We start from the raw sequence: 15,894 nt of genomic DNA on the forward strand, positions 1-15,894 counted from the left end.
CATTTGCTTCATTACCTCTTCGATATAAATTTTGAAAAATGAGAAAGATAGCATAAGTGCCCTTGTTACACCAAGCAACTGTAGTTTTATCTTACACTCGTGGTGTTCCCGTTTGGTTTATTCACAAATTGCGTGTTACTCGTCTTCTCCACACAATATTCATGTGTTTATGAATACTTCCAAAATTTTCTGAAATTTTATATTGAGAAAAAATATTTGCACGTCAACAGGTTTTATGAAAACTATTCAGTTTTTTAAGTCATTCTCCCATTACCAAGCACATCGTAACAGCTCCATCTCTTGCAAAACCTAACTGAACATTACCTATTATTTCGTCAACATCCTTGTGAGTAACCTGCATATTATTCTGGTAAGCAACTTGTACAGATGATTTGTCCAGTAGGCTTTTCGCATGTATCATTCCTTGATGTTACACTAAGATTTAAGGGCAACAACTAACGACGCTGTGTACACCATCCGTCTACGAACTGTAAAAACTGCAGCAATTTTTCAAATCCCTCAAAAAATACGTAATAACCAGCAGCGATATCAAAAAACGTATTACGCCCACAGGCAAGTACGTCGAAACGAGATTTTCGATAGCAGATTAAATTACACTTTGTTCATTTCAAAGCAAATTCACTTCTCAGAACGGTGAAACGTAGAGAGTAATTGTTTTCATTGAATCACATGCGGCACCGGCGAACGATACATTTCTCTACGGAGTTTGTTTCTATTTTGCCTCGAGTATCCGTAGTAATTTGTTCTGTCTCTGTTTTTCCAAGATATCAGTTCCCGTACTTCTCACAGTTTTCAGTTATTTCGGGACTGAAAGGTGTATATGATGCTTTCGATTATATGTGGCACATTTTGGCGTGGAATTTCTTTTCCAGAAAGTTCCATCAGTCCTGCTCCGTATTACGCTGTCTCTGTCTATCTAATACGGCACTAATTCCGGTTACTGTCAACATTTGTTCCAATTTGGGGGGGGGGGGGGGGGGGGCAGAAACGTGTTTAGATTTAACTTCGTGGTAGCCTTCAGCTCATTGAGTATCAGGTTTTGACATTAAAATTCTTCTGTTGGATGTAATTATTCAGAAGAACAGATAAATGCGGATCATATTACAAATACTCAACGGCTTTTAGCACAGTGAGGCGATTCCGGTTAACAACATTACTACGTAAAGCAGATTAACGTCGTTCGCTGATAACTTCTACCAATTGTGAAGTATCTGTTTATATATACTTACGGAAGATCTCAGGGTATCACGGCAAAGTATTTGGTAGAGAATACTTTTTATTGTAAATTGTATATTGAGGTTTCTTGCAGTGTCATTGACAGGTGGAGCACGAGGAGAATGGCACCTTGTACGCTCTCTGTGTGCTGTTTTATCCTTCATTTTATCTCCGTAATCTCTTCCTGATAGATACATAGGACGTTTTAGATACACAAGACACACAAGAACCTATAGATTGTTCGTAGGTTCCATCCCACCTCAAATATTCTATGCAGACTCACACGACACTATGCGTGTGACGTCATTTGAGATTTCTCAGCCATTTCTTTGTGATAATTTCAGAGAATCTGGGGCGCCTCTGATGTGAAACTGTCTCCACAGGGCGCCGTTGCAGCCCTTGTCCTGCCCAGTATACAAAAACCAACAGACAGAGATGAAGTGCTTAGCTTCTTTTGTGTACCTTAATATCTACATGAGGGGATCGTATAGTTACAGTTGACTAGGTTCTTTGCTCTGTTTCATGTGCCTACAAATGTTTTTGCGGTATATACTCTTTGTACCTTCCCTTTTGGAACTTTCAGTTCAATTGTCCGTGTTGTTTAAAAAAATCAGAAAAGAAAAATGACTATTTCTTCGTGAGGTTAATTTTATGTTATATTGTCAGATGAAAATTAAAACCCTTGTTTTGAATGTCGTTATCGTGGCCTTCAGTCCGAAGACTGATTTGATGTACCTGTGCAAGCCTTGTCACCTCCGAATAGTTACTGCAAATGACGTCCATTTGAAGGTGTTTATTGTTCCACCTTTTGGTCTCCCTCTATAGTTTTCACCCCGAATACCTGCCTCCAGCACTAAATTAATGTTCCCCTGTCGTCTCAGACTGTACAGCTATCAACCAATCCCATGTTTTAATCAAGCTATGCCACAGATTTCTTTCCTCCCCAATTCAATTTATCATATCCTTATTAGTTATATGATTTACCCCTATAATACCCATATAATCTTCAGCACTCTTCTGCAGCACCACATTTCAAAGGCATCTATTTTCTTCTGGTCTGTATAGTTGATCATCCACGTTTCTCTTCCATACAATGCAGAATTCTAGTCATATGATTTCAGAAAATACTTCATAGTATTTAACCCCGTATCTGATATTAATAAATTTCTCTTCTTCAGAATCGCGTTCCCTGGCATTGCCAGTCTGTATTTAATCTCCTATGTGCTTTAGCCACCATTTATTTTACTACCCAAATAGCAGAACTTATTTACTACCTTCAGTGTCTCATTTCGTAATGTAATTCCGTCAGCATCACCTGATTTGATTCGGCTACATTCCATCACTCCTGTTTCTCTTTCGTTGATGTTTACCTTCTATTCTCCTTTCAAGACACCGTCCATTCCATTCAACTGTTCAACCCTGCATTTAGCTGTCATCGGCAAACCTCAAGTTTCTTATTTCTTCCCCTTGAACTTCAATTCTTTCTCCAGATTTTGCTTTGGTTTCCTTTACTGCTTGCTCAACCTGCAGATTGAATAACATTGACGATAGGTAACAACGCTGTCTCACTCCCTTCTAAACCAGTGGTTCACTTTCATACCCCTCGACTCTTGTAATAGCCGTCTACTTTTTGCAAACATTGTAAGTAACAACTCGCTTCTGGCATTCTCGTCTACTACTTTCAGAATTACAAAGGACGTATTCCGGTCGTTAACGTCAAAAGATATCTTTAAGTGTACAACTGCTGTAAACGGAGGTTAGTCTGTCCTTAACTTATCTTCTAAGAGAATTCGTGAGGTCAATATTGGCCCGAGCTTACCTAAATTTCCCCGCAACTCAAACTGATCTTCCCCAAGGTCGGCATCTGCCAGTTTCTTCTTCTTCTGTATGTAAATCGTATCAGTATTTTTCAACGTTCAATTATTGAACTGATAGTCTGGTAACATTCACACCTTTCACCACTTGCTTTCTTCTGAACTGGAATTATTACATTCTTCTTCAGGGGCCTTGTTTCGACCTAGATATTTCAGTGCTGCGTGGAACCCTTCTCGTAGTATCACATCCTCCATGTCATATTCATCTACGTTCTCTTGCTTTTCTATAATTTGACTTTAAGGTTATCTCATTGGTAAAGGACCTATACAGGGTGAGTTAATAACTATTGCCACCTAGAATAACTCCGAATCCATGATAGTAGCTCAACCTCAGATTCAGAGGGACGGCACATTTAATTATTTAATTTTATCTACTGACGAGGATACATTCACGAATTGTGGAATGTTTATTTTGCAAAACATGCATTATCGGGCAACTGACAATCCATGCTGGATGTGGCAAGTTGCACACCAAAACCGTGGTTGGTGAATGCATAGGGTGGGATTGAGGAGGACAGAATTATAGGCACTATTTCATCTAAGGAATCTTAATGGTATAAAGTATACCACATTCTTGCAAGGAACATCAGGTCTGTAAATGGAAGAAATACCCTTAGGAACAAGTAACAGAATGTGGTATCGACACGATGGAAGTCCGGCACATTTTTCGCTGATGACTAGGAATGAGATGCAGAGACATTTCCCAAATAGTTGCATTGGACGCGAATGAGATGTGTCGTGGTCGGCTCGACAGACTTGACGCCTCTGGATTTTTTCTTGTGGGGATTCGAAAAAGACATTGTTTATTAAAAATTTCCAACTACACCTGAATATATGCGAGACAGAATTGTCAGACCATGTGCTTCGGTAAGTGCCGATGTGGTACGGAATACCACTCAATCCATGATAAGAAGATTGCAGCACTGCGTTGATACCAATGGTCATTCTGGTACCGCGCGCCTAGGAAAGTGAATCCGCGCCAGACGTCATGGATGTCGAAGACCCCTAGAGGTCTCTGCACCATCGCGCCGTCAGCTGTGGCGGCGCACGCCTCCTGGCCCACTTCTAGTGTGAGGGCGCCACATTGGAACACGTGGTCCCAACGGCCAATAGCGGCGCCCCCGATAGGGTACTTAAGCGCCGGCCACTCGCTCAGCCAAGCCGATAACACCGCCTTCCTTGCCCTTGCCCCCACCCTGCAGCGCTCCCAACACTTTCTCCAATCCCATCTTGACCGGTTTACCGCTTGGTGCAACCAGTGGTTGCTCAAGGTCAGTCCCTCCAAAACCCAGGCGATCATTGTAGGCAAAACCACCCCTTCCTTCCGCCTCCTCGATTTCTATCTCAATGTCTATGGCCGCCCTATCGCCCTCACTCCCACCCTCATGTACCTTGGCGTCACCCTCGACCGTCGCCTCTCGTGGACCCCCCATCTCCAGACAATCCAAGCCAGGGCACACTCCCGACTCCCTCTCTCAAGCTCCTTTCGGGCCATGCGTGGGGTCTGGACCCCTCCACCATCCTCCACACCTATAAATTCCTCATCCGCCCTATCCTTTGCTACGTCCATCCGGCCTGGATCTCCCCCCCCCCCCCCTGCCTTTTATAAATCCCTTCAAATCCTTGAACACCATGCTCTCTGCCTCGCCTATCACATCCGTCTCCCCTCCCCCCTGAGGATCCTGTTCGATATCATTCCTTTCCCCCACCTACTCGTTTTCCTTGGAAGGATACGGATCCTGTACACCTCCCTCAAACTCGACCCACCTCACCCACTTACCTCGCCCATCTTTCCCACCTCTGCCCGCTGCCGCACCTGTATTCCCATGTCCCACCCGGTCTCCATCTCTCCACCCTCCTTACCCTCTCCCAAGGTGGCTTCCGCCAGCTCCCCCTCCCTGATGATGTCCTCCTCCCCTCCACCTACCCCTCCTATCAACTTTGATCCTCCCCACCCCCACTTCCTGTGTCCTCTCCTCTTGGCACCCTTCCTCCCTTCTCTTCCCTTTTCCCCCGTCCCCTTCCTCCACCCCTCTTCCCCCAGGTTCCCCCCTTTTCTCCCCTCACTCTATCTCCCTGGCCCATGGCATCTGCCCTCCCCACTGCCTGTCCCACTCCCCTTCCTCCTCCCCCTCCCTTGGCAGGTCCCCGGACTCGCACACGCTCAGTGAACATTCGCGCGCCGGAGATCATCGCCATCAGTGTCTCGTGTGTTTGCCTTCGATGTGTTTAGTGTTCTATCCACGTCACCCCACCACTGTTCACGCGTACCGTCGGTGTCATCTGTGTTATGTGCACCGTGTCAACTAGTGTTCGTGATGTTTCTCATCCAGCGTGAACGGCTCCATGTTTTTTGTTTTTTAGTGTCTTCATTTTTTGTCCGTAGTTGTGATTGTCTTCTCTGAGACTCCTTTATGTAATACTTATTGTCAAACTAAAGGCTGAAGAGCGGCGCACTCTGCTACTGACAGCCCGCCTTTGTATAAGGTGATAAAAATAACAATAACGAAAAAAAAGCTCAGCCAGTCAATCTAATCTCGCTTACGTCGGGTTACACCTCGCTTTTCGCTAGACTGCTTCCTTTCTGGTTCGTGTACGAGTTTGTTTCCTTGTGACTCTGTTGTTCGGCCTTGCTGTATTTGATCCGCGCTACGTTGGTCCAATCCGTCCTTTTCCGTTGTGTTGTTGTTCGCGGGCCTCTCCGCGGGTCCCACCGCGCCTTCCGTCTTTGCTGACCCCAACCGTCCTGGTCGCAGGTACAACAGTCATCACCTCTAACACCTTCTGTAAATGGACGTCCATGCCACCTTTGTGCCCTTCGTTGACCTTCAGAGACCTTACTGTTACACATCGCTGGATTCGTCTCGATAGCTGCTATAAGTATCAAACCGTAGTATCCCTTTGAAAAAGAAAGTTTACCTCCGTATTTGTGAAGCGACCCCACCTAGTAAAAAAAAAAAAAAAAAAAAAAAAAAAAAAAAAAAAAAAAAACCTGTGAACTTTCACGTGTTTCGCTTAGTCCTGGTTTTCTATCTGAGGGCTTGGTGTTTATACAGCTTTCATTTCCTTATAGGCGGCACCTATCTGTCCCCTAATTATATATGTGTCCATAGCCTTGCATTTGCTCTCTAGTTATTTGTGCTTACCCATTCTGCACTTTTTGTTAATTTCATTTTTAGACATCCGTATTTCCTTTTGCCTCCTTCATTTGCTCTATTTTTATATTATCTCCTTTCAGCAGGTAGATTCAATATCTGTTGTGACATCTAAGGATTTCTATTAGGCCTTGTCTTCCTATCTATTTAATCCTCTCCTGCCTTCATTATTTCATCTCTCAAAGCAACCCTCCAGCTTCTACTGCACAGCATTCGTCTCCCTGTTTCAGTCAACTGTTGTCTAATGCTCCCTCTGAATCTCTCAACACCCCCTGCACCTTTCGATTTATTGAGGCAACATCCTAATGGCTTATCTTTTTGCAGTTTCTTCAGTTTCAGCTAGCAGTTCACAACCAATAAATTGTGAGCAGTGTCAACGTCTGCCACTGGAAATGTTTTACAGCTTAAAAAATGCCTCCGAAATCTGCGTCTTACCGTTAAACATTAATCAATATGAATCGTTTCCGTGTCTCTAGATCCCTTCCACGTACGCAGTTTTACTTTTTGATTCTGAAACCAAGTGTTAGAGGTGATTAAATTATGGTATCTGCAAACATCTCCCTGGCGGCATAATCTTACATTCCTTTCCTATGGTCCACGTCCTCGTATTACTTCTCCTTTGTTAAACTACAAATTCGTTTTAAAATGAAATAAAATATCATTTCTTCATAGATGATATGTTAAAATCTTGTTTCTCCAAGTTGAAATCGAAAAACAATCGGAAAATAATATGCTTTTCACTGCTGAGTTTTATAAGTAATCTTGTTAGCTGCGTAATTCAGTTGAGCGATACAGCGAACAAAAAGCGTAACATTATAGTTTGACATGTCAAAACTTTTCAGGCTACATGTATTCTAGCTTACCATACGCTATTCCTTGTAAGCAACACTTTTTGTAGTAAATTAGACACCACCACAGATTCCAAGCACAAACCTGCATATAACATAACTACTGTGCCAGCAACGCACTTAGTATGCTTAAATTTTACGTTGCCATTATTGTTTCTAGCTATTTGGACACATACTGGCTCTTATTTCCTCACAAGCTAATTTACATCATTTGTCACTTTTCGAGCACTATGTGGGTTTCCTTCTCGGTGATACTTTCAAAACTAAATTACTAGGTATCCCTGCCCGAGTATGGCATGTTGCTTTGAGATTTCTTGGCCCTGTAGTACGTTCAATCGGCACTCTACAATAATCGAACACCACGCAGCAGACACAGCGGCACACCAGGGCTTTCAGACACAGGCTAGGCCTACTGAATCACTGAGTAATGTACTGCTTTCTACATTGGAAGATATACAAGGCCTGAAACAGATAGACATGACCTGGGGCCGTTCATTTGTAGATGTATGTGTGAAATCAAATTAAATTTGTTGATGGAAGAGCATCCCCAATAAACCAGCAGAAAGTAAGAACCCTATTCGACACTAACACCATCGCAACTGGCGGAAACAACTGATCACTTTTTGATCAATGGCACCGAATAGAATTATTACTGGTCTTTCCAGAAATGCAACAGAGGCAAGGCTGAGCAAATAACAAGAACACTGAGTGTATCCAATTTTACTTGTCACAGATCTACCTAATCCACTGTCAGGTAATCGTCTCAGACGTCTGTATCAATCGTCGTCCTTGGGCTGATGAACTTCAGCTGCTCGCTGTCTGACATCCTGGCATGAATAGCGATCACACACTATATCGGGATGTTGATTTGGGTCAGGGCTTGTCTCACACATTTATAACTAAGCGAGTCACAATATTAAGCTCTCCAACTGAGCAAATGCTACTTGCTTTCAGCGTGAGGAAGGACTCCTCTCGCCATGATGTACTAGACCTCTCGCTCAGTGCTCTAAAACGTTTCATCAAGCCTAAGCGACTAAGATGTAATGGGTAATTGTTATTTCCAGCCTTTTTAGAACTGTAAAATTTTATTTATATGTTACTCTTTTAGCACACTAAATTAGTTTTGTCAGTCTCCAATACGTTTGTTGATTGTTTACGGACTGGAAATTGTTTGCCATTAACTGTAGCTGGTATGACAGCAGAGTCATCAAATAAGTTTTCCCAGTATGACCCATAACAAAGTGCTTTTCTTAAGTCAAGGGCCCTTCGATAGGTTTAATGCAGTCACACTTCTTTGAGCTATCATTTTCATCTCTAAGCCGATGCTACCCCCATCCTCTTCTGTAATCCGTTTTGGGTGTTCTCATCATTCTGTGGCTCATTTATTTTTTCCCTCAAATTATGCTTCTTCGGACAAAGTAATTATTCCTGGATGTGGGTTACAAATTACCCAGTGTACTGTGTGCTTTTCGTGTTAGTCTTTCACTGATTTCTTTCCTCGCCTGTTACGTTCAATATTTCATCTCTCCACTTCAGTCTCTTCGATTGTACCACTCTTGTTTTAATTGCTTCCTCCTTCTTCTCTATATATCGATCCCACAAAGAATTAGTAATTGAACGATATCACGACATATTCTCTCAAGAGAATAGATTTTACTCACAATTATTCCGTAGAGTGCATATTTGATGACCAACACTCACACTTAATATTCACGACCAGAATTTACCAGTTACTTTATGATAAGAAAATTATTATCATTAAATTATTTTCTAACACTTTTCTTACCATGCTCATTCCAAACGACGCATTATGAATGCTATCCACGACAATATAAACTAATTTATACATCTTTTCCCAACATCAGCGACAGTTCCGAAACAACAGGCCATCTCACAGTGGGCAAACATGGCGGACATCCGGAGACACTGTCACCTAATTCAAAACGCCCGGAGATGAATCTCCCCTATTGATTGTCGCCACCCGACGCTAAATACTCCCGACTTTTTTTGTCTTTTCTGAATCCTATAGGTAATCTCTTGGTTTTCCCACAGCTTACAGTTTGATAAAGCTCACTACCCTCTATCTATCTTTGGCTATTCCCTCATCTTTCTATACCCCATCGCATCCAGGCTTCGTGCAATCACACACTTGTGGTAGTGTGAAACATGCAACAAAACTCACATGAGTTGATACTCGTATTTATGTGCCATATTTCACAATTATAATAATAGAAAATTTTTGTTATGCCACAGAGTACTGTGACAATCCGTCTGGTGACATTCTAATATTACTTGTATGGAAACTGTTTAAATGAAATTTTCTGATAGTACGGTTTCAATGTTGCAGAAGCGCTTGACGTTGGTCTAAACCACGAATTTACAACTATGTACAGAAAAATAAGACTTTATATCAATGGAAGAAGTAAGATAACATCCTTCAAAATATCCGTCTCTAGAATTTACTTCAGGAATTTTCCTTGAATTTCTAATGTTGCTCTTTGATAGTTTATCTTTGGCAGTATGTCATCTACAAATAATTAAGAACGACAAATAGTGTCGAGTTGGCTTGAGGTGTCAAAGCAGGCAAAAATATTATGTGTTGCATTGCGACCGGCAAGTACGGTAATGATATAACATGGCGCAATTAAGATAGAAATTACGTAATCTTACACCCAGCAGATATGCTCTGAGGTTTAATTTAGAAACCTTTTGAAGCACGCTCCTCGGGCACTTACACACTTTTTCTATTGATTTTTCCAGGAGCAGTATGCTCCGGATGAAGCCTCAGTGGGAATCTCGCTCGCACCGATCATCACGACGGCTTGTGCCGCCTCGGTAGTGTCGAAACGGTGTCCTTCGAGGGTAGACGTAATCCTCAGAAACAAAATGAAGTCTGCCGGAGCAAGTCAGAGCAGTAAACTGGCTGAGACAGCGTTGCCTCGTGCTTCAGCGGGAACCCACCGACGTACAGTGCCGATTGTCTGAGTGCATTGCCGTGTTGGACCTCCTATTGAATAGCGATCTCCTTTCGCAACCGAAAGAAATTTTTTCTTCAATATTTCGATAATTTCCATGTAATGGGCCATACTGACTGACTGTTCTGTAGCCACAAACTCCTCGTGGTCTACGCCCTTAGTCTCGAAGAAGGCAACCAGCATTGTCTTGTATGCCATTTAGTACTCTGGTGTCTTAGCTCCCAGATGTAGTCAAATACCCATGATTCTTCTCCGGTAATAAAATTGCCTAAACTATCGTTCCTCAATCTGAACGCGTTCCAGAAGTTAATTCGCGATGGCTACTTGATTGGCCGTTTGTTCTTTCGTCAACACTTTGGACACCAGCTTGATGCACACTTTCGCATGATGAGTACGTTTGTCAAGATGATGTTGACTGTGGCTATTTGACGATTCAGTGTCTGTGCAATCATAGTAACTCTCAAGCCACCTCACAAGTAAAACACACGAGTCACGTTTTCGTGGATGTGGCTGACTGACTGTCGTCCACAGTGCGAATTAACAGTCAACTCTTCCCAGTCCTCCTCCAACGTCTTCAAACAACTTGATACTTGTAAAGACGATAAAGTCGTATCTCCATAGACTTTCTGGATTAACTTATTCGTTTTGCTACAAATTTCTCTAATTTTGCTGCAGAACCTCATCACGTAGCGCTGTTGGGTCGTTTATACCATTGAGTGTTGTGTCACGGTCTTTGAGACAATTTTCACAAAACGATATTGACGCAACCGGTGCTCACAACAACAGCACCACCTCGGCCCTGTTGTGAACTTATGCTCCCACTGCACCACTCTTCAACCCCCACCCCCCCCCCCACTCCCACCCCCCCTACCTGCTCAACCCACCCAAAATTGAGCCCATGCAGCCAGGACGTGGCGTGAAGTACAATCGCTTCACTTTATAACAGTACCTCCACTAACAGTTAATTAGTTAATAATTAGTACAAAAATTATCACGTCGCGCACTCAAAGCATGATCTTTTTATTGCGCAACTAAAAGGTCTTTAATGTGGTAGGTATTGCTACATCAATTGATTACAGTCGCTGAAGAAAATTAACAATAATTTCACTTATCTTGTATTTGCAATCAAACGACGATCTCGCTGTGGCTTTCGCTTGTAATTAAAAATGTTGTCTAGGTAACATGTCTATCACTGTTGGTGTGAAAGACACTCGGATGTTAATTACGCCGACCTGAAGAAATTACGAAGACAATATTTGAGGATTAATTTGTTGATTTATGTTTTTCATTGCAATGTGCTTCATTCTTTTTTAAACAATGGTAACTTGAAAATAATTCTTGACACCGACTCTTCACAAAAATTCACGTTTACTAAACTTTTTATACTATCGCATGTTCAAAACATTACTTCATCATACAATTTTGCAGCCGGTACTGCCCTTCATAAAACTCACAACAGCCGGCCGCGGTGGTCTCGCGGTTGTGGCGCGCTGTCCGGAACCGTGCGACTGCTACGGTCGCAGGTTCGAATCCTGCCTCGGGCATGGATGTCAGTGATGTTCTTAGGTTAGTTAGGTTTAAGTAGTTCTAAGTTATGGGGGACTGATGACCACAGCAGTACAGTCCCATAGTGCTCAGAACCATTTGAAAACTCACAACATTTTTCATTGTCCACAAATCAGACTCATCTTTTCATTTCCAACACAACTCTGTTCATATTCAACATATGAAACGTCCCCATAGAAATATTAATGAATTACTGTGTTGATAAACCTCTTACATTATTTGATTTTCAAACAGCTCAGCAGAACTGAACGTACTCAGATATTTCGCTCTTTTCCTATTCTGATCAACACTAAACTGACACACAATACTTTTAGCCCAACGCAATCTGACTTTTAACAATCCCTACAAAAGAGTAGCCCTGACTAACAATGATCTATTCCATTCACAAATCAATTACCTCACAAAAATCTTCGTTACTCGAACTACTGCAATACAGCGAGCGCCACTACTGCCAGCTAAATTAAAGATTCAAACTACTGAAGGCACTAACTACTGATAGGCATAGTTAGCAAATGAATTATTTTGATAAAGAACAAAAAATGTATTTACCTTAATAGTGTTCAGAAGTCATAATAAATGTAGCAGTTCATTACATCCAGTCTTACAAATTTACTGTTTGTAATGGACACACGTCCAGATCATCCGCTCTCAAAACTCCGCGATTTCTTTCCCCATATCCACCACTGCTGGTGGCTCACCTCCAACTGCGCAACGCTACGCGCTCTTCACATCAAGCTGTCCAACACTACAATGGCCAACCACAATGCAAACCAGCCACAGACTGCACACAGCACAGCCAGTGATTTTCATGCAGGGCGCTGCGTGGCATTACCAATATAAAAACCTAAACAGCTTTGCTTACAAACATAAAAACTTGACTACTCCGTACGCTTCCGCGCCAAAAGACACAAGTCAGAATCAAAGATAACAATAAGCACAAAGACATTCACACTAGATATTATATCGATTTCAACATCTAAAAATAAAGACAACCATAGGTATGAAAATGAAACCAATTTTGAATAGCGTGAAAAATAGGAGACATTACGTAGAAAAATGTTCATTAATGTACGGTATTGAAAAATAGGGTTGGCGAGTGGTAATGGTTTCGCAAATAAAGAACCATTACAAATGGCATTAGTTTATGAACATTCCCTGTAAGAAGTTAGTGTTAGTAGATAATGCTTTTCATTTGCGTGCCTAATTGACTATCATCATCCCTGACGCGGACACCTGCCGGCCACCTGTTGCAGAGGCGAAGGCGCGCATCGCGGGCCCGAGCGACCTGTACGTGAAGAAGGGCAGCGCGCTGAGCGTGGTGTGCTCCATCAGCCAGGGCCCGCACGACCTGGGCACCGTGTTCTGGTACCGCGGCGCCGCCATCCTGCAGCCGGCGCCGGCGCCCGCGCCCGGCGCGCGCCTGCGCATCGACACCGACTGGACGGACGCGCTCACGTCGCGCCTCTACATCGCCGACGCCAGGCCCTCAGACTCGGGCAACTACACGTGCGTGCCCACGCTGGCCAGCGCCGCCAGCGTCAACGTGCACGTCATCAACGGTGAGTGGGAGCGGCCACGTGCTTTATTTCCATCCTCTGGCCGCCTCTGAGACCACTATGTAAGTTACTGAGCCGAATGTTATGAGACCGAAGGAAGCGGACAAACACTGGTAGCAGTTACATCTGTAAAATATCTGGGAGTAAGCGTACGGAACGATTTGAAGTGGAATGACCATATAAATTTTATTCTTGGTAAGGCGGGTGCCAGGTTAAGGTTCATTGGCAGAGTCCTTAGAAAATGAGGTCCATCAACAAAGGAGTTGGATTACAAAACACTCGTTCGACCTATACTTGAGTATTGCTCATCAGTCTGGGATCCGTACCAGGTCGGGTTGACAGAGGAGGTAGAGAATTGTAAATGGTTGCGAAAACACACTTGACCTCTTAGCCATGAACAATCCAGATCTAATAGTGAGCATCATGACTGATACAGGGATTAGTGATCGCAAGGTCGTTGTAGCTGGGCTCAATACCGTTTCTTCCAAATCCACCAGAAACAAACGCAAAGTAATTTTATTTTAAAAAAACGGATAAAGTGTCACTAGAAGCCTTCCTAAGAGACAATCTCCATTCCTTCCGAACTGACTATGCAAATGGAGACGAGATGTGGCTCAAATTCAAATATATAATAGCAACAGAAATTGAGAGATTCATACCTTATAAATTGGTAAGATATGGAACTGGTCCCCCATGGTACACAAAACAGATCCGAACACTGTTGCAGAGGCAACGGAAAAAGCATGCGAAGTTCAGAAGAACGTAAAATCCTGAAGAATGGCTAAAATTTACGGACGCGCGAAATTTGGTACGGACTTCAATGCGAGATGCCTTTAATAGGTTCAACAACGAAACATTGTCTCGAAATTTAGTAGAAAATACGAATAAATTCTGGTCGCATGTAAAGTAAACAAGCGGCAAGACGCAGCCAATACCTTCGCTGCGCAGTGCCGATGGTACTGTTACCGAAGACTGTGTCGCTAAAGCTGAGTTATTGAACGCACAGTGTTTAAGAAGGGTAGTAGGAGTAATCCATCGAACTACAGACCTATATAATCGACGTCGGTTTGCAGTAGGGTTTTGGAGCATATACTGTATTCAAACATTATCAATCACCTCGAAGGGAACGATGTATTGATACGTAATCAGCATGGTTTCAGAAAACATCGTTCCTGTGCAACGCAGCTAGCTCTTTATTCGCACGAAATAACAGCCACTATCGACAGGGGATCTCAAGTTGATTCAGTATTTCTAGATATCCGGAAAGATTTTGACATCGTTCCTCACAAGTGACTTCTAATCAAGCTGCAGGCGTATGGGGTATCGTCTCAGTCGTGCGACTGGATTCGTGATTTTCTGTCAGGAAGGTCTCCGTTTGTAGTCATAGACGGCAAATCATCGAGCAAAACTGAAGTGATATCAGGTGTTCCCCAGGGAAGCGTCCTGGGACCTCTGCTGTTCCTGATCTATATAAATGACCTGGGTAACAATTTGAGCAGATCTCTTAGGTTGTCGCAGATGATGCTGTAATTTACCGTCTAGTAAGGTCATCCGAAGACCAGTATCAGTTGCTAAGCGATTTAGAAACGATTGCTGAATGGTGTGGCAGGGGGCAGTTGACGCTATATAACGAAAAGTGTGAGGTGATCCACATGAGTTCCAAAAGAAATCCTTTGGGATTCGATACTCGATTAATAGTACAATTCTGAAGGCTGTCAATTCAACTAAGTACCGGGATGTTAAAATTACGAACAACTTCAGTTGGAAAGATCGCATAGATAATATTGTGGGGAAGGCGAGCCAAAGGTTGCGTTTCATTGACAGGACACTTAGAAGATGCAAAAAGTCCACTAATGAGACAGTTTACACGACACTCATTCGTCCTGTGTTAGAATATTGCTGCGCGGTGTGGGATCCTTACCAGGTGGGATTGACGGAGGACATCGAAAGGCTGAAAAAAAGGACATCTAGTTTTGTATTAACTCGTAATAGGGGAGAGAGTGTGGCAGATATGATACGCGAGTTGGGATAGAAGTCATTAAAGCAAAGGCGATTCTTGTCGCTGCGAGATCTACTTACGAAATTAGAAAGGGGCTCTGAGCACTATGGGACTTAACTTCTGAGGTCATCAGTCCCCAGAACTTAGAACTACTTAAACCTAACTAACCTAAGGACATCACACACATCCATGCCCGAGACAGGATTCGCGGTTCCAGACTGTAGAGCCTAGAACCACTCGGCCACCACGGCCGGCACACGAAATTTGAGTCACCAACTTTCTCTTCCGAATGCGAAAATATTCTGTTGAGCCCAACGTACATAGGTAGGAATGATCATCAAAATAAATTAAGAGAAATCAGAGCTCGAACAGAAAAGTTTATGTGTTATGTTTTTCCCGCGCGCTGTTGGGGAGTGGAATGGTAGAGAGATAGTATGATTGTGGTTCGATGAACCCTCTGCCAAGCACTTAAATGTGAATTGCTGAGTAATCATGTAGATGTAGATGCAGAGAAGATTCAAAGAAGAGCGGCGCGTTTCGTCACAGGGTTACTTAGTAAGCGCGATAGCGTTACGGAAATGTTTAGCAAACTCAGGTAGCAGACTCTGTAAGAGAGGCGCTCTGCATCGCGGTGTAGCTTGCTGTCCTGGTTTCGAGAGGGCGAGCTTCTGGATGAGGCATCGAA

The 15,894-nt window shown here is 43.1% G+C and overlaps 1 protein-coding gene across 1 annotated transcript in view; it reads left to right on the forward strand.

Moving 5' to 3' along the window:
- LOC126266665 (uncharacterized) overlaps positions 1-15,894 on the forward strand; it is a 975,748-nt gene that overhangs the window by 937,059 nt on the left and 22,795 nt on the right. The window contains exon 4 of the mRNA XM_049971081.1: positions 12,908-13,213. Within this exon, the coding sequence (XP_049827038.1) occupies positions 12,908-13,213 (306 nt within the window). The remainder of the gene's footprint in view (positions 1-12,907; positions 13,214-15,894) is intronic.

This window comes from Schistocerca gregaria, chromosome 4, assembly GCF_023897955.1.
Source record: "Schistocerca gregaria isolate iqSchGreg1 chromosome 4, iqSchGreg1.2, whole genome shotgun sequence".
Lineage (NCBI taxonomy): Eukaryota > Metazoa > Arthropoda > Insecta > Orthoptera > Acrididae > Schistocerca > Schistocerca gregaria.